The 24,501-nt window shown below is 39.5% G+C and overlaps 1 protein-coding gene across 2 annotated transcripts in view; it reads right to left on the bottom strand.

The window, feature by feature from the left end:
• Positions 1-24,501, bottom strand: part of NXN (nucleoredoxin) — a 212,174-nt gene that overhangs the window by 4,653 nt on the left and 183,020 nt on the right. For both annotated transcript variants that reach the window (XM_073664932.1, XM_073664927.1), the window contains exons 6-7: positions 23,176-23,355; positions 16,480-16,604 (exon numbers count right to left, since the gene is read on the bottom strand). In XM_073664932.1, the coding sequence (XP_073521033.1) occupies positions 16,480-16,604; positions 23,176-23,355 (305 nt within the window). The remainder of the gene's footprint in view (positions 1-16,479; positions 16,605-23,175; positions 23,356-24,501) is intronic.

Genomic DNA, 24,501 nt, shown 5'->3' with positions numbered 1-24,501 from the left:
ACTGGGAGACGTTTCATGGAGAAACAGAACTAACAGGCTACACTTTTTTTTTTTTTTTTTTTTTTAACTCTTGTGTAGTCCCCCTCCACCAACTCATTTCACCTACACCGACAAAGAACAAGGAGATTAACCTTTTCATACTGTTGCCATGATCAAATATCTTTTACACGCCACAACACAAACTGCAACACCAGAAGAAAGGAGAAAAGTCGTGGAATTATGGAAATCGATAGACATGTTAATGATATACAAATGATCAAAAAATAAAAATATTTTCATAAAGCACCTTGATTATTTAATAGGGTTTTTCAATGAACAAAAGTACATATTGGAATAATAATAATTTCTACAATCGGATGTGTTTAAATAAAATGTTCCTGTGCTGAGATAATCTTATCAATGTGCCCCTGCATAGTCTGATCATACCACAGCTCCTGGTCAGGGAGGAAGCAAAAGAGTATACAGACAGGACAGCATGGGATCACAGCTGATTTACTACTTGTTTATAAATATATATTTTTTTTTAAACGTTTTACCTCACAGAATTATTTGTGATCACATGCTATAATGTCTGTATACTCTTGTTTCTGCCCCTGCTCAGGAGCTGTGGTATGAACTTTGTGGTAAAACCCCTTTAAGTATGAGCCCCAAGCCTGTGCATGCTATAAATGAGGCTATTAATGGTTGTCTGAGGAATGTTTCTCCATGCTGAATGCACTTGGATATGTAAATTTATCAATATCCGCTGTTGGCAGCTCTTTGCAGTTGCAGACCAATGAAGTTCCAGATGGGAGACAAGTCCAGAGATGCTGCAAGCCATGGTAGCGCATTTAGTCCACGCAGGCTGCACACAGTAGCACAAGCAACCTGCGGCCTAGCACTGTTGTGTTGAAAAACTGCTGCTGGGACACTTTGGAAAAAAAAAAAGTTGTACTACTGGTTACATGACCAAATCAATGTATCCTCAAGCTGTTTAAACTACCTGGAATGCAGACTAAAGGGGACTGGCTATCATACATTATGCCATCCCACACTATAACCTCAGGAGTAGGACTAGCTTGACATTCTCTCGTGTAGAGGGTCTCCAGATCAATCTCTGGCTATGACTGCATCCATGACTCCATTGCAGTCTTGTTCTGCACCATGATAGCCCTTGAGAATGAAGGCATGAAGTCAATGGAACACCTGTAGCTAGACTTCTGGCTCCTAGCCGAATGTCATGCAAATACCTTCTGATGGTTTGTGTACAAACCGTTTGACATCCAATTTCACTTGCAGTACAGAATGGATCAATCATGGAACCAGTGGTATGGCAGTTTACAAACGGTCTCCAGAGCAGTTTTTTTAATACGACACCATGGTCTAATGAGAGCAGCCTGAGTAGACTAAACATGCTGCCATGGCCAGAAGAGTCTCTAGATTTGTCTCCCATTCAACACTTCTGGGGCCTCATAGGTTGTCAATTGCAACGGTAGCTGCAAGCAGAGGATCTTGACGATTTACGTGCCAAAGTGCATTCAGCGTGGTGGAACATTTCTCAGATAACCATTCATAACCTCAATGACAGCATGCCAAGGCTCGTGGAGTTCATACTTGAAAAAATGGAAACCATGACTTTCAAAACATCTGATTATTTAGTATCATCATTTACACATCATTAAAGTGCACCTGTCAGCCAGATTGTGCTCAAGTAAACTACATACACTGTCAGGTGAGGACATTACACTGATTAAAATGATACCTCGGTTGATGAAATGAGTCCTGTGGTTCTTGTGTAATCTTTACTTTCAGTTTGGATATAATGACATGCTCGTGCTCCAGGGCGGCCTGTGGGGGGCGCTCTATCTGGTGCTCTGCTTACATATTCATTTGTATGCTCTTATAACAGATCACTGATCGTTCACTGACCAGCCTCCTATTTTACATAATGCATCTAGTAGTGCGGGGCTAGGTAAAATAGGAGGCAGGTCAGTGAACGATCAGTGACCTGTCATAAGAGCATACAGATGAATATGTAAGCAGAGCACCAGATAGAGCGCCCCCACAGGCCGCCCTGGAGCATGAGCATATCATTATCTCCAAACTGAAAGTAAAGATGCGCTTTAACATGTCTACCAATCCTGCGATTTTTATAATTCCACAACTTTTCCTTCTTGGTGCTGCAATTTCAATGTTGAGGCGTGCATGTATGAGTGGTGAATACAGTTCGGTCATTAATATGAGATAAACTAGTACCAGAAAGATGGCCATTTGTGTAGTGTATACAAGTCATTTTTTTCATGAATCTCCCTCCCTATGATTTGTTGATAAGAAACAGAAGATGTAAAGCATTTGTCATACTAATACAAAACAAGTAAATGTACAATTTTTATTCCTACGACATACTGAAGCCATGTTTACTGCATGGCTCTGTGATTTGAAAAGGAGAAGTATTGACTTATTCATTTATCACAGTCCTTTCTCTATGGTACTATTCATTTTTTATGCAAACATCAATAGTTGCTATAGCTAAATTCTAGTCACGTCATTTACCTAATCTTTCTTTTTTTTGCTTATGCTAACAATTACATATTGCATATCTGGGAAGAACAATTTGGCAGATATGGCAATTTAGATTTAGTTTTAAAAAGTACAAATAACTTACAACAGGCGGTACAGTCTTGGAAGGAGTAAATGTACCCAATCTATTTGGTGACATGACTACTGATGGATGTGGGCGTCAAACATTAGCCTCTGGCAATGCTGTCTGGATCACGATAACAATGCCGGACTTGCAATCATGCTTCTTTTCACTAGAGGGTATCAGCAGCCGCTTCTCTCTGACTAAACAAGGGGCAGTGCCAGGACAGTACTCTGAAAGCCGAGAACATGGCAAGAGAAAGAACAGGAAATTCCAGAATAAAGTACGTAGATATACAGACAACACCTCTATGGGGGATGTAATGGGCTGTGTGCCAGTTTAATTGCCATATTTCAGTAAAGATAGTTTTGCACAAGCTATGCGCTTTATCCTGTCTGCCCTTCAAAACAAGATGGATGTTCAGCTTTCCGCCAAATTAGTTACAGGATTCATCACTTGAACACAATAATGAACCTAGAGCCTTGTGCAGCAATGTGTTTTCCCAGCAGCAAACTGTGAAAAGCATCAGATTTGTTTACTGCGTCTTCTAAACAATGGCCGCATACACAACCTAGTACCATCTGCATCATCAGGGCCATAGCAACAGAGCCAACAATGCTGCTAGTCTGGAAAGCTCCGCCACGCTCCATAGATTATGGCAGTGCCAGGGGACTATTAGATCTCACCAGAGTCAATAGAGAATACATTGTTTATGCTGTTATTAGGGCACTGTATACTGCAGGTTGTTATCATGGAGGGTAAACACGGTTCGGTGTATATTGTCAGAAAGCAAAGAATAAAATTAGTTGTGAAAACTTTTTTTTTTTTTCTTTTTTTAAGGAAAGGGGCCAAGTTGGACATCTATAAGAGCCTCTCACTGCCCCATGTTATATTGTGATTTAATAAAGGAAAAAATCCAGCTCACTGTTGCATGTGCGATGCGATCAGGAGCAGGGACGGCGCAGTCACCTGTAGAGGAAAAGAAGGTAGTCCAGCTTCACGGAAAAGCAACCTTCATTTATTTAAGGTGCAATACAAACTGGTGACAGGTTAACACTTTTCCGTAAAAGGTGGACTACCTTCCTTTCCTTATATTGGGATTTACCCTCACTGCTGGTGTTTCCAAAACTTTGTAAATGTCCCCTCATCTATATACCCCCTATTTTTTTTTTATTTTTTTTATCTCAAATGCAGTAAAGTAAGAATCATCTGACATCCCTAATCCTCGGTCTTGCACCTTTGTTTTTGTCTGTGCCCAGGGTCGGCATGTGAGACTCCATTCAATAATCATATCCGCTTATAAGAGTTCTATGCACATTTCGTTAGCCGTTACAGGGGAGAAACAACATCTGGAAATTCACCATGTTTGTGGTATAAGCCATACAGTTACATATACATTACTCAGGAACTCCGAGAGTTAAAAAATAATAAATGAAATAAAAAAAATAGTAGACCATGCCATATAACATGCCCTTGAAGGCATGGTTGACTGTCTTTCCCCCCAGCCCCTTTTAACGGTTTTCAAAACAGCACTTTTAGCATACACTAAGCTTACTATAGCCTCTAGACACATTCAACACACGTGGTGTGAACGTAGTCTTAGCTCCATGAAGCCAACGACCATCATATGGCACAGATTACACAAATATATATAATAGCTATCTAACCGGCTTTTTAACTTTTCAAATGCGTCAAACAGGTTATGAAAGAGATGGAAGGTCTTACAGCAGTATTCTCCTTGCTCTGTGGTCTTCTGTGCCATATAAAAATGGGTGACCTGTCCGATGCACAGGCTGGGAGGGAAGAAGCCATGTCATCCTTATTGCATAGGGTGACTAGCTAATAATATGTAATCATGGACTACCTCTTCAAGCTTTCCAATCAGAAAACATGACTGTATAAAAATAACAAGTGCAGCACTTGAAGAGTTCACACGAACAATTGTACCAGGTGTGAAATGCATCCAGCTGCTATGGTTGGTCACTGCCCTTATCCAATGGTCCTCATCCACCTGCTGCATCTTGTCATGCAATAGTCACAGTGCCAATAGGCCACCTTGCTAATCTCTCATTCTTATTATGTGCTAAATACACTGCTCAAAAAAATATTCTCATTGAATACTTTGTTCTGTACAAAGTTGAATGTGCTGACAACAAAATCACACAAAAATCATCAATGGAAATCAAATGTATTAACCAATGGAGGCCTGGATTTGGAGTCACTCCCAAAATTAAAGTGGAAAAACACACTACAGGCTGATCCAACTTTGATGTAATGTCCTTAAAACAAGTCAAAATGAGGCTCAGTATTGTGTGTGGCCTCCACGTGCCTGTATGACCTCCCTACAACGCCTGGGCATGCTCCTGATGAGGTTGCGGATGTCTCCTGTGGGATCTCCTCCCAGACCTGGACTACAGCATCCGCCAACTCCTGGACAGTCTGTGGTGCAACGCGACGTTGGTGGATGGAGCGAGACATGATGTCCCAGATGTGGATTCAGGTCTGGGGAACGGGCGGGCCAGTCCATAGCTTCAATGCCTTCAACTTGCAGGAACTGCTGACACACTCCATCCACATGAGTTCTGGCATTGTCCTGCATTAGGAGGAACCCAGGGCCAACCGCACCAGCATATGGTCTCACAAGGGGTCTGAGGATCTCATCTCGCTACCTGGTGGCAGTCAGGCTACCTCTGACGAGCACATGGAGGGCTGTGCGGCCCTCCAAAGAAATGCCACCCGACACTATTACTGATCCACTGTCAAACAGGTCATGCTGAAGGATGTTGCAGGCAGCAGATCGCTCTCCACGGCATCTCCAGACTCTGTCACATGTGCTCAGTGTGAACCTGCTTTCATCTGTGAAGAGCACAGGGCGCCAGTGGCGACTTTGCCAATCCTGGTGTTCTGTGGCAAATGCAAAGCGTCCTGCACGGTGTTGGGCTGTGAGCACAACCCCCATCTGTGGATGTCAGGCCCACATACCACCCTCATTGAGTCGGTTTCTAAACATTTGTGCAGACACATGCACATTTGTGGCCTGCTGGAGGTCATTTTGCAGGGCTCGGGCAGTACTCCTCCTGTCCCTCCTTGCACAAAGGCTGAGGTAGCTGTCCTGCTGCTGGGTTGTTGCCCTCCTACGGCCCCCTCCACGTCTCCTGGTGTACTGGCCTGTCTCCTGGTAGCGCCTCCAGCCTCTGGACACTACGCTGACAGACACAGCAAACCTTCTTGCCACAGCTCGCATTGATGTGCCATCCTGGATGAGCTGGACTACCTGAGCAACTTCTGTGGGTTGTAGAGTCCATCTCATGCTACCACGAGTGTGAAAGCACAACCAACATTCAAAAGTGACCACAACATCAGCCAGAAAGCATTGGTACTGAGATGTGGTCTGTGGTCCCCACCTGCAGAACCACTCCTTTATTGAGGGTGTCTTGATAATTGCCAATAATTTCCATCTATTGTCTATTCCATTTGCACAACAGCATGTGAAATTGATTGTCAATCAGTGTTGCTTCCTAAGTGGACAGTCTGATTTCACAGAAGTTTGATTTACTTGGAGTTATATTCTGTTTAAGTGTTCCCTTTATTTTTTTGAGCAGTGTATATTAGAATATTAACTAGGTAACAAAAATGAAAAGCCCTATCCTTTTACATTCATTCAGACCTGTCCCCGCTACAAGATGACATTGTTCTGTGAGGACAGGAATTGCTTTGTTCTAGCACAAGCACAGTAAAAAATTGACAATATGGAATAACAGTCTGTACTCTTAGCTCTGTACTGTGGTTATGACAAGGTGTCAGATGACTTGTTAAAGTGAAGAGAACTGGAACAAAATTGTTAATTGAATATCTGCCTGTAATATAATCGACAGACTTCCATAATACATATATACTTGCCATGAAATGTGTAATAAATGAGTTATTGATAGCGCTGTGAGCTCACCATAGCCCAGCAGTCTCGGGCTTCACCCTTCTTATTCTAGCGTGAATTTTTTCAGGTTCAGATAAAAACAAGAGGAAAATGTAGTGTACTATATGTACCAGAATTACTTGATAATACAGCACATTTACAAAACAAATGTTTCCGCAGTCATAAGGTGGCCTACAAGTGATAATTATGTTACGGTGTCATTTTGATAAGTTTGCCACAACTTTTACACCATTTTCTACACGGATGCATCCCCAGGACAGGGTTAATGAAAACCCTCTATTGTGTAGGGGCAGTATTTTATTTAACATTCATGTTTAGGGTCTGCTTCATCAAGAAGCCACAGGAAAGGGTATGGCCAAGCATGTTGGGCAATAAATCATGCCACAAATTACATAAGCGTACTCCAGCACTGGCGTACATTTCTTGCGGTGGCACAAGGTTGGCTGTGCCAAATTCATTAAGAGGTACGAGTCACTTAATGAATTTAGATTCTTCCTCTAGCGCACTGCTCACCAAACCTGGTATAAAAACTGCCAGTCTTCATCAATAAGGGCATATAACCTGTACCAGTTAGCATGTGGACACTAATGTGAACATGTATTTAGATCCATACAATACACTGGATTTCTTAAAACTTTTACAAAAGAAAATTAATTAGTCTTTGTTAACCAAATAAAGGGAATCGGTCACCAGGTTTTTTCTCCCCCATCTGAGAGCAGATGTTGTAGGAGCAGAGACCCTGATTCCAGCGATGTATTATTTTCTTTGTTGGTTGCTGTCATTTTGATAAAATCTCTGTTTTATCTACTGCAGATCCACCAGTTCTCTGAATGCTGAGCTCTGTATAACCCCACCACCACCGCCACTGATTGGCAACTTCCTGCCTATGCACAGTGTACCCAGAAATATGCCTATCAGTTGTGGGGGCAGGGTTATACAGAACACTATATGGCAGGTTTACTAGTCCTCTAGTGATCATCTCCTGCTTATAAAAAACTGTGATTTTATAAAATCTATAGCAAGCAGCCCATTAAGTGACATATAGATGAAACTAGGATCTCTGCTGCTCTCAGATTACACAGCAAAAAACTGCTGACAGGTTTCCTTTAAAGCAGCAAATGGGCAATGCTCAATTTTTATTTTTATTATTTTTGCCAAATTTCCCTAAAGGTCTTCATGACCTGTAGAGCTATCAGAACAGAGAATGGGATTATAACAGTGCCTTAGGTGACAACTCTACACCTGTAACAAGTCTTTAGGACTCCTTTTATTATTTCTGTATTTTGAGTTTCCAGGGTCAGTGATTTGATTCTAGATCCAGTGTAGAAGCACAGATAAGCAATCACTGACGACAAGTGAGCGCTCTAGCTGGATGGAGATGAAGTGAGGACTCTAGAGAAGGCTTGCTCTGTTAGTCACAGTATTGTCCAGCAGTGTGACTGTGTAATCCTGAAATGACATATCATGCGCTCCTCCTTTTTTAAATGAGTTCCTCTACAGTTGGAATATACTGCTGAAGAGAACCAGATGTGACCGCCAATACAAAATCATTCCTATGCTGAATAATGTGATAGATCACAGACATGGAAGAGGGTAGAGACTTCTACTGAGCAGAACAGGTTTATAAGCTCATCCAGATCTATATACACCGCCTCTTGTCTGTTAATTATTGTCATTTTATAAAGAAAATCAGCAGGTTTAGCCACATTTCAGCAACAAGGTCATTAGAAATATACAATACACATGCCAAACAATATATTCTAGTATTACATATGGCACCATGACAATTTTAAGATACATGTATTGAAAGATGTCAGCTATCATAAAACAAGCCTAATTTAGATGAGCCCAATATTCATAGGAATGCTCGTCCTGGGCTACCACTCGCTGGTAGGGTGTGAGGATTTTTAGACCAGCATAAAAATCATTATCAGCAGCACCCTTATCCTGTGTGATTTGCGGCCAATAATATGATATTCTATGTGCATATGTAACAATAGTTTTGTGTGCGTAGAGTGTAAAATACAGCCAATTGTCTTATATGGTCGAATTGTGGTTGCTTAAAAGCCTAGATTGGCTTATGCAAAATTATTATTAATTATTAGTACTTGTTTTATAATCCAACTATGAACTTTAATGGCATGAAGGCTACAAATGAATCTGTAGACACAGGTTCTTCAGAATCCTAGGTGGGCGAAACAATCAGCTGACAACAGTGGCTACATGGACATCCTGCAGTAGGAATACACTGTTCTGTACCTGTCTACAGACATAACAGCTTAACAAACAAATAGCTTTCCAATAGATCTCCTGCATGGCAATCCAATCTCCAATACCCCAAATCACTGACATGGTTTTATTTCCTCTTCCAAATCCACAGCAATTCAGTAATGATCTAAAAGGGATACAGTTACGGTACTTAACCTTTTTATTTTCTTAAATAAGTGGCCTGACAATATTTAGAGAAAAGCGGTTTATATAAAAAAAATAGAAACATTTCCAAAATAGCTCTGTTAAGCAGCAGAGGTGATTAGTGCAAGAGGTGCCTGGAAAATTAAAGTGTCTTGTGCCTTCCCTACCTATGTGTTAGCCACAGGGCTGTGGAGTCGGAGCCCATTTTGGTGGAGTCTGTATAAAATGGACCGACTCCAACTCCTAAAATATATAATAAATTAGGTGCGGTAATTCAATGCAGTTTGTGGGGAACATTTTTCATAAGAATTTGGGAAAGTTCTGAAATGTCCTATAAAGGTCTGTCCTATTCCTGATCTAAGGGTCTAGACTTTTAGCTGAGATGAATCTGTGCTACAGTAAATTTATCACTTAAACATGAGCCATGTATGAGGGAGTCGGAGTAGTGGAAATTGAGGAGTCGGAGGTTTGGCTTACCGACTCCACAGCCCTGTTTAGCGACGTGCAAAATTATTTACAGCAGCATTCATATCCACTAAATCAACACTCTGGGCAAAACCGATACACTGTATTCGGCCAGGTATAAGGGCCAGAGATAGTGGAACATGACAGAGGGATTATCTCTGTCACTAACCCCCTAGAAGCCCTGCACTAAACAGAACAGTGAATCATCATCCACTGCTCCAGTAAAAGAAAGTTTTTCTTCCTGTTGCACCTGAGGTCTGGGCATTGCTTATTGAGACGGGCTGATCCTGCATCCCTTCCACAACTTTCCCTTTCTATTCTGCTGAGGACTGCCTGACGGCCAGCAAGACCAACGTGACCGTTGGCCGCCAATACACCCCCGATTCAGTGGATGCCGACCCAGACATTTATAGCATTGGTCAAGGTGGCAGAAAATTGAAAAGGTTGAAGGGAAATCACAAATTTGTAGTAACAGATTGTCAGACCTGGAATAAAATAACCACCACAGATACAATAAGGATTTTAAATCTAGCAAATTGTAAATTGTTCTTTCAGCTTCTGGCTCAGGAATCTTAATCTCTAGCCTTATGGGCAGAACAGAGAGCTGTCAAGACAAGGCAAAGGCGGAATAGACAAATGACCATAAGAGTGTACATCTGGTTTAAGGAATGTAGAGGTCTGTCTGTGCTTTGTAACTTGGAGAATCCTTTGCTGCACAAAGAGACTTGCTGAAATATAAGTTTGCAGTCAGTATTCTAGACAAATATATAATTGCTAAAATAATCAGGATTAATAGACTTATTGAACCTCCAACCTTTAAGTTAACATTCACATAATGTGTACACCGCTAAAAAGTAATTGGTACTAGTAGAAATAAAGCGTATAGAAGAAAAAAAAAAAAAGGAGAGGGATATAATATATTACATACACACACACGAGGTGCTTTATTTCACATTCATATTACATTTGTTCCTGACTGTTAGACTAAGCCAGAAAGAATTTATGGCTAATATGATGAGGGATATTTCACTGGAGTCCCGTAATATTCTGCTCTGCTTAATGCAATCCTAGAGATTGTTTCTTCCCATAGGAGTAAAACTAGGGTGTAGGCAGGGACAGAAAGTATGCTGCTAGTTAGATATTATATCTATCTACCTGCAATGTATGGCTTAGATTAGTACTTGAACCCCTATATATATGGCGAAAAGAGAATCGTAATATTGTAGTGCATTTTCATAGAGAGACTATTATCATTCCTCTCTGCTTAGTTATCCCCACTTATGTTTTATGCCCTTTTGGGGTTATCTTAGTATAACATAGGAAGCTGGTCACCCAGCGAAGCGCGTGTTGATATAATCGTTCTGACAAATAGAATTGGCACAGAATAAGTGAGTAAGAGAGCAGGGAATCGAATACAGAAATAACACTTGGATGATAGACAGAACACTAACATTGACATATTGGCCCTGATACAAGTGCAGTCTAATGATCCAAGTAGCTGAATTTAAGGGACGCACGTGCACTACTGAATGTGGAATCTGGCTAAAGAGCCGCACATAATAGTTGAATGAAACTTAAATCGATGCCCAATGACACAATCTTTCTTGAAATGCCTGGATACTATTTGAATACTGTTCCCTGAACAGGGCATTCTTTTCTTCGCAGTGGTCAGCTGGCAGGTGAACGCAGTGATTGAATCATGTCCAAATTGTTCCATAAAATATTCATCACAGAGGCGCTTGAAAACTTATTGTTGTTAGCACATGAAGTCTCTCTCCATATCTATAGTGGGAAAGATAAGTATTAGATACACTGCCAATTTAGCAAGTTTTCCCTCTTACAAAGAATGGAGGGGTCTGTAATTTTTATCGTAGGTACACTTCACCTGTGAGACAGAATCTTAAAAAGAAATCCTGAAAATCACATTGTATGATTTTTACATAATTTGCATTTTTATTGCATGAAATTAGTATTTGATACAATAGAAAAACAGAACTTAATATTTGGTACAGAAACCTTTGTTTGCAATTACAGAGGTCAGATGTTTCCTGTAGTTCTTGACCAGGTTTGCACTGCAGCAGGGATTTTGGCCCACTCCTCCAAAGAGATCTTCTCCATATGGGGCTGTCGCTGGGCAACATTGAGTTTCAGCTCCCTCCAAAGATTTTCTATTGGTTTCAGGCCACTGCAGTACCTGTGTGCTTCAGGTCATTGTCATGCTAGAAGACCCAGCCACGACCCATCTTCAATGCTCTTACTAAGGGAAGGAGGTTTTGGCCAAAATCTTGCGATACATGACCCCAACCATCCTCTCTTCAATACGGTGTAGTCACCCTGTCCCCTTTGCAGAAAAGCACTCCCAAAGTATGATGTTTCCCCCACCATGCTTCACAGTTGGGACAGTGTTCTTGGGGTTGTACTCCTTCCCTCCTGGAGTTGATATCAAAAAGTCAATTTTGGTCTCCTCTGACCATATGACCTTCTCCCATGCCTCCTCTGGTTCAACCAGATAGTCACTGGCAAACTTTAAATAGGCCTAGAAATGTGCTGGTGTGAGCAGGGGGACCCTGCGTGCCTTGCAGGATTTTAATCCATGACGGCATAGTGTGTTACTAACGGTAATATTTTAGACTGCTCCCAGTCCCAGCTCTCTTCAGGTCATTGACAAGTTCCTCCAATGTAGTTCTGGGCTGATTCCCGACCTCTCTCAGAATCATCCTTACCCCACGAGGTGAGATCTTGCATGGAGCCCCAGCCCAAGGAAGATTGACAGTCATCTTGTATTTCTTCCATTTTCTAATAATTGAGCCAACAGTTGTTGCCTACTCATCAAGCTGCTTGCCTATTGTCCTGTAGCCCATTCTAGCCTTGTGCAGGTCTACAATTTCATCCCGGCTGTCCTTAGACAGCTCTTGGGTCTTGGCCATGGATGAGAGGTTGGAGTATATTTGAATGAGGGTGTGGACAGATTTCTTTTATACAGATAACAAGTTCAAACAGCAGCAATTAATACAGGTAATGAGTGCAGTGTAGGAGGGCTTCTTAAAGAAAAACAGGTCTGTGAGGGCCAAAATTCTTGCTGGTTGGTAGGTGATCAATTACTGATTTTATGCAATAAAAAATGCAATTTAATTATTTAAAGATTAAAAATCATACAATATGATTTTCTGTTTTTTTTTAGATTCTGTCTCTCACAGTTGAAGTGTACCTACGATAAAAATTACAGACCTCTCCATTTTTGTAGGTGGGAAAACTTGCAAAATCGGCAGTGTATCAAAATGTTTCATTTCCCCACTGTGTGTGCGTGCGCGCGCATTATATATCTATCTATCTATATACATACACACACACGCACACACACACACACACACACTTTTAAATAAAGTCATATTTTCTTTCAGTCTCCCTTTTCTCTCTATACATTCATTTCTGCTTGTATCAAATTCTACAATAATAAATACAATTATACTTAAATTAATCAATTAATAATAAATTTAAAAGGCAAAGGTAAATCTATTGTGTTAATCATTAGAGTTGGCAAAGGCTTTCTGAACATAGTACAATTTTTGGAATGAAACAACTTATTTTTTTTCCCCCTGACCTTTACAGTTAACCCCATATTTGTATATATTGTACTTATTCAAATGCTCATGGTACAATTACAAAAAAAAGTGTATTATATAACCATATGTCATAGAAATCTGGTAAAGAATTTCTCTTGGCTGGAAAAACACATGCAGTTATTATCTTTTGAGCTGTACTCAGGAATGGATACAAAAAAAAGAAAAAGGATAAATCATTTCTATACACATTTCCTTCTTTTTAGAAATACTACACTCAAAAAATGCTATAAAGCTGTCATTGTGATGGTTAGTCCAAAAGACAAGGAATTACAAGGCAGGACAATTATATTTTAACCAACAATTGATTATATTGCATTGGATATAATGTTGGGGCACAAGTTAAACAAGTACAAACAGGTATTAAACAATGATTGTGGTATGTTGACTTACTTAAATGTAAAATTCTAGATTTATAAATGCTAAATTTTGTGTTAAGAGGTAAAAATTAGCAGCCTTTGAATTATCCATGTCTACTGCAACAATATCAAGTAGCACAAGTAGCTAAAACCATTGTACGGCTAGGCTTCCATCTGTGTTGGAGGCCAGGTCGCAGATTCCTACATAAATTCGGGAAACATTCAGCACATCATGACTCATTAGAGACCCTATTATAGTCAGTGGAGTCCGACACGCACAGTTTGTCAGTCATTCTCGTTTTTCTGTTTCTATCACAGAACAGAAAGATGCAATGAGATGCAGGTCGAAAGCTTGATGCTCAGAGAGGGCGATTGCATCCTCCTTGCAGTCTGCTCCGGGTTTCCTATATTATATATCTTTTATTGACTATATTCCATTTCTATATCAAATAAAAGCTTATTACCGCTCTGACCTTCCTTTACCCCCACAAGTACCGTATATATTTTCTGAAAGTTAAATAAATGACAAAAAAAAAATTATAAAACAAAGCCAAGAGCCCCAACATTTTCCCTGCCTTAAAACTTGTAATTGTTCTTTAAAAATAGTGAAATACGGTACATTATGATTTTCAACCAATTATGAAAATTTTTTTTTAGGTGGCAGGCGTGGTCTTCAAATAGTGATTTATAAGAATACATTTTTGTTGATGTTAGATCCAATCACTTATATTTATATCCACGTTCTGCAAGTAGTGCTTCACAAGGTTTTAGGAGAGGCATACATTTTGGATCAGCTGCAAACAAAATCCTGGACGACCTTATTTGAGACAGTAGTGAATTACCAACCAGATGCTGCACGCATACTGCTCAGTATATCACACGGCAAGGGTAAAGTGTATTGTGCCTGCATGCATGATTTCTATCACAGGGGTGCCACACCAATGAGCAGGAAGGATTGTCTATTATCAATAAAATGAGGTGTGATCACACAGCCAGGCCTAACTCCCAGATGTGCTGCGGACTTTTACACAATCCGCTTTCCACACCCGGAATCTGAAACCACTAAACCTCAGTTGTCTTTTTCCCCCCAAGCATAAATGATTGATGTTATTTTGGACAGGACATCACAAGGTTTTATAAGAGAGCCGTGAATGCTCAGAAGGTTTTCTTCATCTCCTAAATATTTTTCTATTGCTTCACTATCTTGGCATTTGCAATTGACCAGTTAAACTGTCAAAAAATGGAGTTAACACTCATTCTGGGATTTCTCTTCCTAGAAATTGTATAGTATGAGAAAACTTTGCTCTACAGCATCCATCGTACTAAGGCTCCTTCAACTCTGCTTCAGTGAGATCTGTGCATACACTGATAAATGTTAAGAACAGAGACAAATGCTTGTTTGGGTCTTTAAAAAAAACACCCAACAGATTTATTTTAATGCAAAGCTTTACTTAGTATAATGGTGTTTTCATGGCAGGAATAATCTTTCAGAATGTGCTATTCTTGATGTCAAATATATAGCAGAAAATGTGGATAAAGCATTAAACACTAACTTAGGCATTCTAGATTGCAAAGTAAAGGTAATGCTTTCCCCTTGTACATGTAGACAAGATTTCCTTACACAAAAATATAATTGACGGGCTGTCAAAAGTCGCTTGTAGTTCCTCTTCACATTAGGGAACAATCAGAATGCATACCAGTAGTAGTGGTCAATGGTATTCCTTGTAAGCTGAGTAATAAATGTTCCTATAATAATGTTCCAACAATGTTCCCATAAACCATCACATTATGAATGAAAAGATAGAAGGTTAATCCAATATAGACTCTAGGCATTTCCTTTCTGGATTAGTGAGCCAAGCAAAAAGCATCACTTTCTTCATGCAAGTTCCATTTTCCCATAAAGAAAAAGAAAGCAAGCCACATAAAATGTAACTAAAGTTTCAGCGGGGGACCTAGCATCATGTTCTGGTTCCCTTTTCTTAGATAGAAGTGACTGCATACCAGTTTGAAACAATACTGCGCAAAAAAAGGCCACGTATTGCAATTATTGGACAAGAGATGCCAAGCTATTGGCTTCAAGAACAATGGGTAAGAGAGCAAATGATTTGGGATCTTGTATCATTAGTAAAGAATATGCACATCTACCATGTGGGCAGCAGAGAAAGCTTTTAAACTACAGAGAAATAGTTTACTTTTGTTCGTTTCCATTGCTTACATAAGCAGCAATATATTCCGTAACCTTGTACAAAGTTCTCCCTCACACAAGTCTTGTTCCGAATTGGGATCACAATCTAATTTCTCAGATATACACCCACGAGGGCCATTTTCTTACCAAGATAAATAACCTATGATTGTTTTTGCAGTGTTGAAGTATAACCACACAAACCTAATGCAGATGTGCTTTCCACTCTATTTCTCAATATGTCCACCATGTATCTATAGCTGAACATATCACTTCTTGAGTGCAATGATTTAGAAGGTAAATCCCTACAATGCTTAGCTACAGAGTTCTAGACCTCCCGTGACTCACATAAATGGTTGGTCTATGGTATATGTGTGTACAGAATCTCCAGTGTATCCTGTGATATCAACCTGCCTTCTGTTTATAAGAGCTGACAGGGAGAAACCAATCACAAGCAGAAGGCAGGAGAAACAGGGTGAAGTGCTTCATATGGAAAACACTAACTCTGCCTTGTGAGATTGGCTTTGCAGAAAGGATTGAGTCCCATCACATAGCATTTGCTCTATTCTGAGTCTCATCTTTTGTTCACAAAAACTGTATTATGAGAACCACGTTAAAGAGGAAGAAGGAACAAAGAGGTCTGTCATTTCATACATTGCACAATGTCTAAGACAGGAACGCACAAAGAATACACAAAAGCCTCCTCATTATATATAGTTTAGTAGTCTGTGGTGTCATATATAAGGAAACATTTTCTAGAGTGTTGCTTTACGTTTCTCAAAGTCATCACATCTCTAAAAAATAAATACTTTTTTTTCTTCTTTATAGATTCACATTTTACTAGATTACTTTGGAGAAATTCTTAACATACTTTTTCCCGTACTCACCTCACTGGCCACAAAGAACAGTAGTGGTGCTTCCTCATCTTTGGCTTTATATTGTGCTATAATTTTCTCTGCTATGGGTTGAACAAGCTGTTTTGCTGCTTCTGACTCACCTTCATCCTCAGAGTCTAAAAAATATAACAGATAAACAATAATTCAGACAAGTACATTAACAAACCTTCAGACAAATAAGTATTGGAATCACGATTTGCCATTCATGGTAAGAATGTTTGATTGATAGTTTTATTAACTAGGAGAATACATATACTATTCTTTCTTTGTCTGAATAAGATCACCTCAGTGATTCCTAACCTTTTATCACATTGGGAAACCCCTACCAATTGTCTCTTATAACTCACAAGTTCCACCATTTTGTCTGTGCAGAAAGTGATCACCACATACAGGTGCATCTCACTACATTAGAATATCATCAAAAAGTTAATTTATTTCAGCTCTTCAATACAAAAAGTGAAACTCATTATGTAGAGTCATTACAGAGTGATCTATTTCAAGTGTTTATTTCTGTTAATGTTAATGATTATGGCTTACAGCCAATGAAAACACAAAAGTCAAAAACTCAGTAAATTAGAATTATTAACAAAAAACACCTGCAAAGGCTTCGTGAGAGTTTAGAAAGGTCCCTTAGTCTGTTTCAGTAGGCTCCACAATCATGGGGAAGACTGCTGACTTGACAGATGTCCAGAAGGCAGTCATTGACACACTCCACAAGGTCCCAGAGTTCCAATTTTCATTTGGAAATAAAGGTCCCAGAGTCTGGAGGAAGAGTGGAGAGGCACACAATCCAAGCTGCTTGAGGTCTAGTGTGAAGTTTCCACAATCAGTGATGGTTTGTGGAGCCATGTCATCTACTGGTGTAGGTCCACTGTGTTTTATCAAGACCAAAGTCAGCACAGCCGTCTACCAGGAAATTTTAGAGCACTTCATGCTTCCCTCTGCCGACAAGCTTTCTGGAGATGGAAATTTCATTCTCCAACAGGACTTGGCACCTGTCCACACTGCCAAAAGTACCAATACCTGGTTTATAAACAACAGTATCACTGTGCTTGATTGGCCAGCAAACGCGCCTGACCTTAACCCCATAGAGAATCTATGGGGTATTGTCAAGAGGAAGATGAGAGACACCAGACCCAACAATGCAGACGAGCTGAAGGCTGCTATCAAAGCAACCTGGGCTTCCATAACACCTCAGCAGTGCCACAGGCTGATCGCCTCCATGCCACGCTGCATTGATGCAGTAATTGATGTAAAAGGAGCCCCGACTAAGTATTGAGTGCATTTACTGAACATACATTTCAGTAGGCCAACATTTTGGATTTTAAAAACATTTTTCAAGCGGTTATAAAGTATTCTAATTTACCGAGATAATGACTTTTGTGTTTTCACTTGAAATAGATCACTCTGTTTGTAATGACTCTATATAATATACGAGTTTCACTTTTTGTATTGAAGAACTGAAATAAATTTACTTTTTGATGATATTCTAATTTAGTGAGATGCACCTGTACTTTAGTAGTATGGTAACTAGAGTCCTGACTTACCCATTCAGTATCTGGCACCTTCCATTGACATTACATTTTCAGAGTTAATAGGATATACACACTAAACTAACATTTTAACAGTGTTGTCTAATCTAGAAAAAGAAAAAGTTTTATTTATATTCTTTTAGGAACCAATTACGGAATTTTGCCAAAGCCAGAGTGGTGGCAAGGCTGAGAAACGTACTGCCAAATTTTCTTTACACATAACAGCTGACCACTGGTAGGGGGAACACATTGAAGTCAGTCAAATTGTCAAGAGATCCTTCTTAAAAATGCTTTTACACTATAGGATTATCACGAACAAGCATTCACGTTCACAATAATTGTGCAGTCTAAACAGGCTTCTCGCTCGTTTGTTAAAAGATCACTCCAATTAAAGTTTTTATTCTATTAATATATTGCAGTCATCATATTGTAAGGCACTGTGTACCTACAGTTGCTCATTTTGCCTTTCTACCCAGTTAATTATTCTCTTTTCTCTTCTCCATGTAGAAGTATTTTTCCTGCATGAGTCATCCGCCTATTAAACTCATGACCTGTTTAGCTCCTCCCTCTGCCAGAGGCTTTTACAGTGATGACTCATGCAGGGAAGAGACTTTGTATCTACTTAGAAGGATTCAGCTATCTGCTTTTAATCACGTGATGTCATCGACTTAATGGAAAAGAGAATAATTAACTGGGTAGAAAGGCAAAATGAGCAATTGTAAGTACACAGTGCTATATAATATGATGATTGCAATATATTAAGAGGATAAAAATTTGATGGGAGTGCTCCTTCAAATAAGTTGTTCACTACTTGGACAACCTCACGCTTGGCCCCCATAAAATAAGAAAATCTATACTCTGCGCCATTTCAGCGGTGTTGGCACTCAAGGTCCCAGGGCTCCCATGCGTTTGTTGTGACACACAAGCCCAGTGCCCAGTTAGAGTTGACGTCACTGTCTCAGCCTTCAGACAAATTGAACATGAAAAGGAAGAGAGCAGCTGCAGCCCGGACTTCCTCTTCATGTTAAATTCATATGAAGGCGGGGATAGTGACGCCAGCTCTGATTGGGAAGCAGGCTCATGTGTCACAACAACCACACGGGAGCCCCGGGACCGCGAGTGTGGACACCGCTGGAACGGCGCTGGCAAGGGAGGAGAGTATAAGGCTTTTTTATTTTATCAGGGCCAAACATTTAGATCAATAAGGGGTTGTCCTAGTAGTGGACAACCCCTTTAAAGTGAAATGTTCTTTTGGATTGCCCAAAAGATCATTGTTCTCAGCAGTGCATTGTTGGACTCTAATGACATTTTCAAAGATCAAAATACAATTTTGATTACAAATAGTAAGTAATGTTAGCATGAACTATGCGCACATAGCTCTTTAATCCTGCATAACTGCAGGTACAATTTTATTTTATATTGCTCTCCCATTCATGTTATGAATTTAATGATATAATCTGCAATGTGAAATGTCATTGGGCAAAAAAAAACAGCATACATTTTTTTTTTTTTTTACAGGAAAAATTGTTACATTTCAAGCTCCTGTTTAGCAAAAAGAGTGAAAATGTACATAAATGTATAATAAAGAAGCTAATTTCTAAACATTTTCATGGAATAACAACCACACACGTCAGACAGAAGTTCTACATAAACAATACTTTATAGTGTCGGATCTTGCACTCAGCAGGGAAACAGGAAACAAGGGAATAGTTTCCCTTCCCAGGCAAAACACCCATTGTATGGTCAGTTATTAATTCATGGAAGGCAAAGGAAAGAAAATGTGAGTCCCCCTTGCCCTGTTTAGTATGGAAAACACTTTGTAACGATAGAAACCAACACCATTCCGATAGGAAAAAAAGGAAACTGTCTGTACAAAGCACATAGCCACGGTCTCTACAACTGCGGGATCTTAACAGGTTTAATTCTGTGTGACCGTTTCCACAACCAGATTAGTGTCACACGGGATTTTGTCTGTGAGAAGAGCTCAGGGACAGATACAGGATTCTGTGGAACGTCAAAAGAACTTTCAAGATACAGTTGTCAACTAGTCCTTCTATCCCCCTCCACGTAACGCCTTTGTGTTCCAGTTCACACATGTTCATCATGAAGGAACTATTCCCATGTCTGCTGCATCAGAGTTCACAGAAGAAGTTCAAGCAGCTGAAAATCTCCATGTCAGCAATTTCTAGGACAAGATTACTTATTATGAAGAGCTGCTGCTATAGAATCAGTATATTTATAATATTACCATGTTCAGTAAAAGGGATTTTAGTATTAAGGACGTGGGGACTTTATACGGAATTTTCTTGAAAGCAACACCCATATATATATAGAAGAAGCTGCCTATCTGAGGTTGTGACCCAACTGCTTCCTTAGAGGGAACCTGTCACCAGGTTTTCCCAATATAAAGTTCACATGTTCAGCTTTTTGAGCATCTTTTAACCACTTCAGGTTTCCAAAGACTCCATGCAGTTAAAAGTGAGCTGACCATTTTTCAGGTTTTCTCTGTTTTGTAGGTGCTCTATCTATACTTTAACTTCTGTCATAATGAGAGGGCTCAAAAGTCATCTGAAACATGCCGTGCGTCTTTTTGGAGAGTTTATAGCAGCGTTTTTGCTTGAAAAAACACTAATGGTTTTGTCATTATTCAATGGAATTAAAAAACAAACAAAAAAAAAAACGGAAATCACAAGTAAAAAATTACGCCCCAAAAACACTGGAAAAATTCTAAAAAAAACCCTCCAAACAAAAAGCACAAAAAAAGGCGAAAAAGAACAAAAAAAAACATTTCTGGGAAAAAAAAGCTTGGTTCTCCTGATGAGATTTCTTTAAAAACTTGCAGGGTTCGCTTACCTAAAATAAGACTTGGGCCCCGATTCATCAAGAGTGGCATTTTACATGCCGTCTTGATGAAGGGGCAGGGTGGAGAGTGAGACGCATGATTCATTAAGAAGTGCTACCGCTTGTCTCCACATTCCAGATAAGACCACTTTGTCGCAGCAGGGCGAAAATGGCATGAAAGTGCCATGTCATAAAAGGTTTGCCCCACCTTGCATTGTGCAAAAATTTAGCAGCTTTCCAAAACTTTTTACGGCAGTTTTCTGCTTTGATGGGTTGGGTTTTTTTGTGTGCACATACCCTCAGAGCATTTTTCCACTTAAATCAATAGGAAGCATGTTCAAAAAATATTTTAAGTTTTTTTCTTTTTTAATTTAGATTTTGGAGTAGAATTTGAAAAAAAAAAAAAAAAAGCGTCCCCACATCTATTCATGGGTTATGCACAGTATTGTAGATTATCCCAAATCAACTCAATGTGGCCAGGCTGCAAAACCAGACAGTGTCTATGGCAGATGTGCTATTCCTAGCTGGAAAAAAAAGCAAACTCAATGAAATAATGGGCCCCCTTCCTTGTAAGGGAATTTTCAGGCTCTGCTCCAATTGATAGTGAGAGGGGCAGATGACAAATTGGTAATTATGTGAAAAATATTTTGCAAATGTAAAAATATTTCATACACTGTCATTACTATAATTATTGTTACATTTGAGCTCTACATTTGTCTGAGAAGGCTCCTGGTGTACGCGTCAAAGGCCAAGAAAGCCTCTTTTCAACCTTGGTCAGGACGAAGAATGATGCAGCGTTTGAAACGCGTTGGCTTTTATGGAGCGTATTCACTTCAACCTTTTGCAAAGTATGTATACTTTGTCACTTTTTAAACAGATTAAATAAAACTTGATGTTTTTATACTTTCTGGAAGCTGGATCCTTTACCTTTCATAGTCAATGCACAGATATTCCATAAAGAACGTATACCACAAATGTTTTTTATAAAGAACGTATACCACAAATGTTTTTTATAAAGAACGTATACCACAAATGTTTTTTATAAAGAACGTATACCACAAATGTTTTTTTTTTTTTGTTACAATTGGAGTCAATGAGAGATGTATGTCACTCTATACCTTTCATACCTATAAAGTGGCATAAGTTAACCTATACATCAGGCATTTTTTTAATTTGCAAGTAACATGTAATCAGATATTCATAGCACTGTGCTACCTCAAATGTCACATCTAAGGTCACGCTGTATTCAGAGTGTGATATAAATATTACCTCTGACTAAGCAACTCGTCTTCCAAAAGCCTAAGTAGTCATGGTCAGGAGACAAGTAATTCTGCTCCTATTATTTGCTAGATTATATTATATGACTATATCATGAATATTTTGAAAAGAAAAATCTCAAGTTTGCTTAAGGAGGTTTTTGCCACCTATTCGGAGAGCAGCATAGTGTATTCACAGAGACCCTTATTCCAGCGATATGTCACTTTCTGGGCTACTTAGTATAATCACTTATCAGCAGAAGATTATCATTGCAAGACTAGTAAACCTGCTGCTAGGTAGTCCTCAATATTCATAAGCTCTGCTTTACCCCGTCCCCACCACTGATTGGCAGCTTTCTGCGGTCACTGCACGTGGGCAGAAAGCCGCCAAACAGTGGTGTGAGTGGGGCTATAAGCAGCTCTACAGTTAGAGAACTGCTAGATCTGCAGCAGATAAAACAGTGATTTTATCAAAATGACAGAATAATATTTAGATTTGAGAGTCCTCAGTGGTTGATACCTTTTAATGACATCGAGCAGCCCACTAAGTAACACATCACAGGAATCAAAGTCTCTGCTCCTACATTAGCTGCTCTCAGATTATATGTCACAAACCTGGTGACAGATTTCCTTTAATCTGCATGAAACTACAAAAACAAATTCTAACAATGTATACTTTATTTTCTGTACTACTTGCATTTTTGCCTACGTAATTGTAAAATATATGTTGTAAATTCTCACACTTGCCTACCATAAATCATCTTTTTTTTTGTTACAAAAATCACATTTTAGCCTCTTTTCCATAACTGGAAATTCAGTCATTGTTTTGCTGATCACCAATTACTGTAGTTTATGCCGCACATTTTACATTGCAGTCACAGCTGCTGATCCTCATGCTCCCATAGCTGAACTCTGCAGGGCTTCGTCATTGCTCGCACACAAATGAGATTCAGTTGCCTCCGATTCAGACATTTTTGGTGGACTCAGATTCCTTTCTGTACTGCGTATTACGTATTGCAATTTAATCCTGTGATTTGCCCGCCATTTGATTTCCATACCTACAAAAAGAACAAGGCAGGGACCCTCGTTCAGCTGAACAGCATTTAATTCGGTCAGTTCCACAACAGGCTTGGGGTGCCATGGGAATTCTTTGCAGTCAATATCATGAAGAACTTCCACTCGCCCTTGTCGTGTAATGACCTCTCCTTTAGGATCCAATATAATGAGATTTGGAATGCCTGCAAAAATAATCACACTGTAATACCAACAAAATGGAGAATTGGATCACAAATTATGCTTTATATATTTAGTGTAACATGTATAACACTCTATATATGTTTGAGCTGGCTCAGTGGTTAGCACTGCAGCGCTGGGGTCCTGGGTTCAAATCCCACCAAGGACAACATCTGCAAGGAGTTTGTATGTTCTCCCCATTTTTGCGTGAGTTTTCTCTCAGTACTCCAGTTTCTCTGACTCTCGAAAGACATCCTGACAGGGAATGTAGATTGTAAGCCCCAATGGGGACAGGGATTACTACATAAGTAGATTTGGAATTGACTGGTTAAAGGCCACTATTAACTTTTTCTAGTTTGATTAATATTACAATACAGTCAAGATCACTGCTTCCACCCTCTCACAGGAACACAATGATTAGATCCTAAATATGGCTCCTAGAGAAAAAATAGATAATAAAGGGCCAGCGCGTGGTAAGGACAGCCAAACTGCACTGAATTCAGAAAGTATATAAACCGTGTACAAGATGCTTGCTCTGGATAAACCATACATGACTGGAGATATCTGGGTGCAGTGTTTAGTTACAACTCTGCAAAGAAAAAGGTTTACATAGTGTGTTGGAATGCCACAAAAGCTTGGTCTGAACATAAACACATGGGAAATCCACATATACAAATGAAAATTTGTTAACACAGCTTTGATTCAGAGCAGACGGCATGGAGGGCAGATCTCGGAGACTTGTGCTGCTGTGTGATCTCATGTAAAGCTACTACATCTAATCTGTGATTCTAGGAACCATCTCTAATCCCCATAAAATAAACCTTACAAACATAAAATATTGTACTTAACCACATTGCAAACAAAAGCATACAGCCAGCTGAGAGCACAGAACAGTCAGCGAGCGTTTCTGCAAGATCCGCTGCTCAAAAACAACCCACTACAACTTCCCTCCAAAGACAGGCATCAGATTTTTAGGAAAAAAATTCCCATCTTCACATGGATCTATATAAATCGTGTACGTCATTCTGGGAATGTGTTTTCTTGACATATATATTGAAATCAGATTATATGCAGGGTACATAAATGGAGAAATTCACCAACACACTATGTTGAAGAATGCAAACACTTATTTTATTCCATATGCAAACGTG

This window comes from Phyllobates terribilis, unplaced genomic scaffold (genome assembly GCF_046119375.1).
Source record: "Phyllobates terribilis strain yellow unplaced genomic scaffold, ASM4611937v1 Scaffold_2__4_contigs__length_985480577, whole genome shotgun sequence".
Classification (NCBI taxonomy): Eukaryota; Metazoa; Chordata; class Amphibia; order Anura; family Dendrobatidae; genus Phyllobates; species Phyllobates terribilis.
This window is presented reverse-complemented; position numbering and strand designations above follow the sequence as displayed.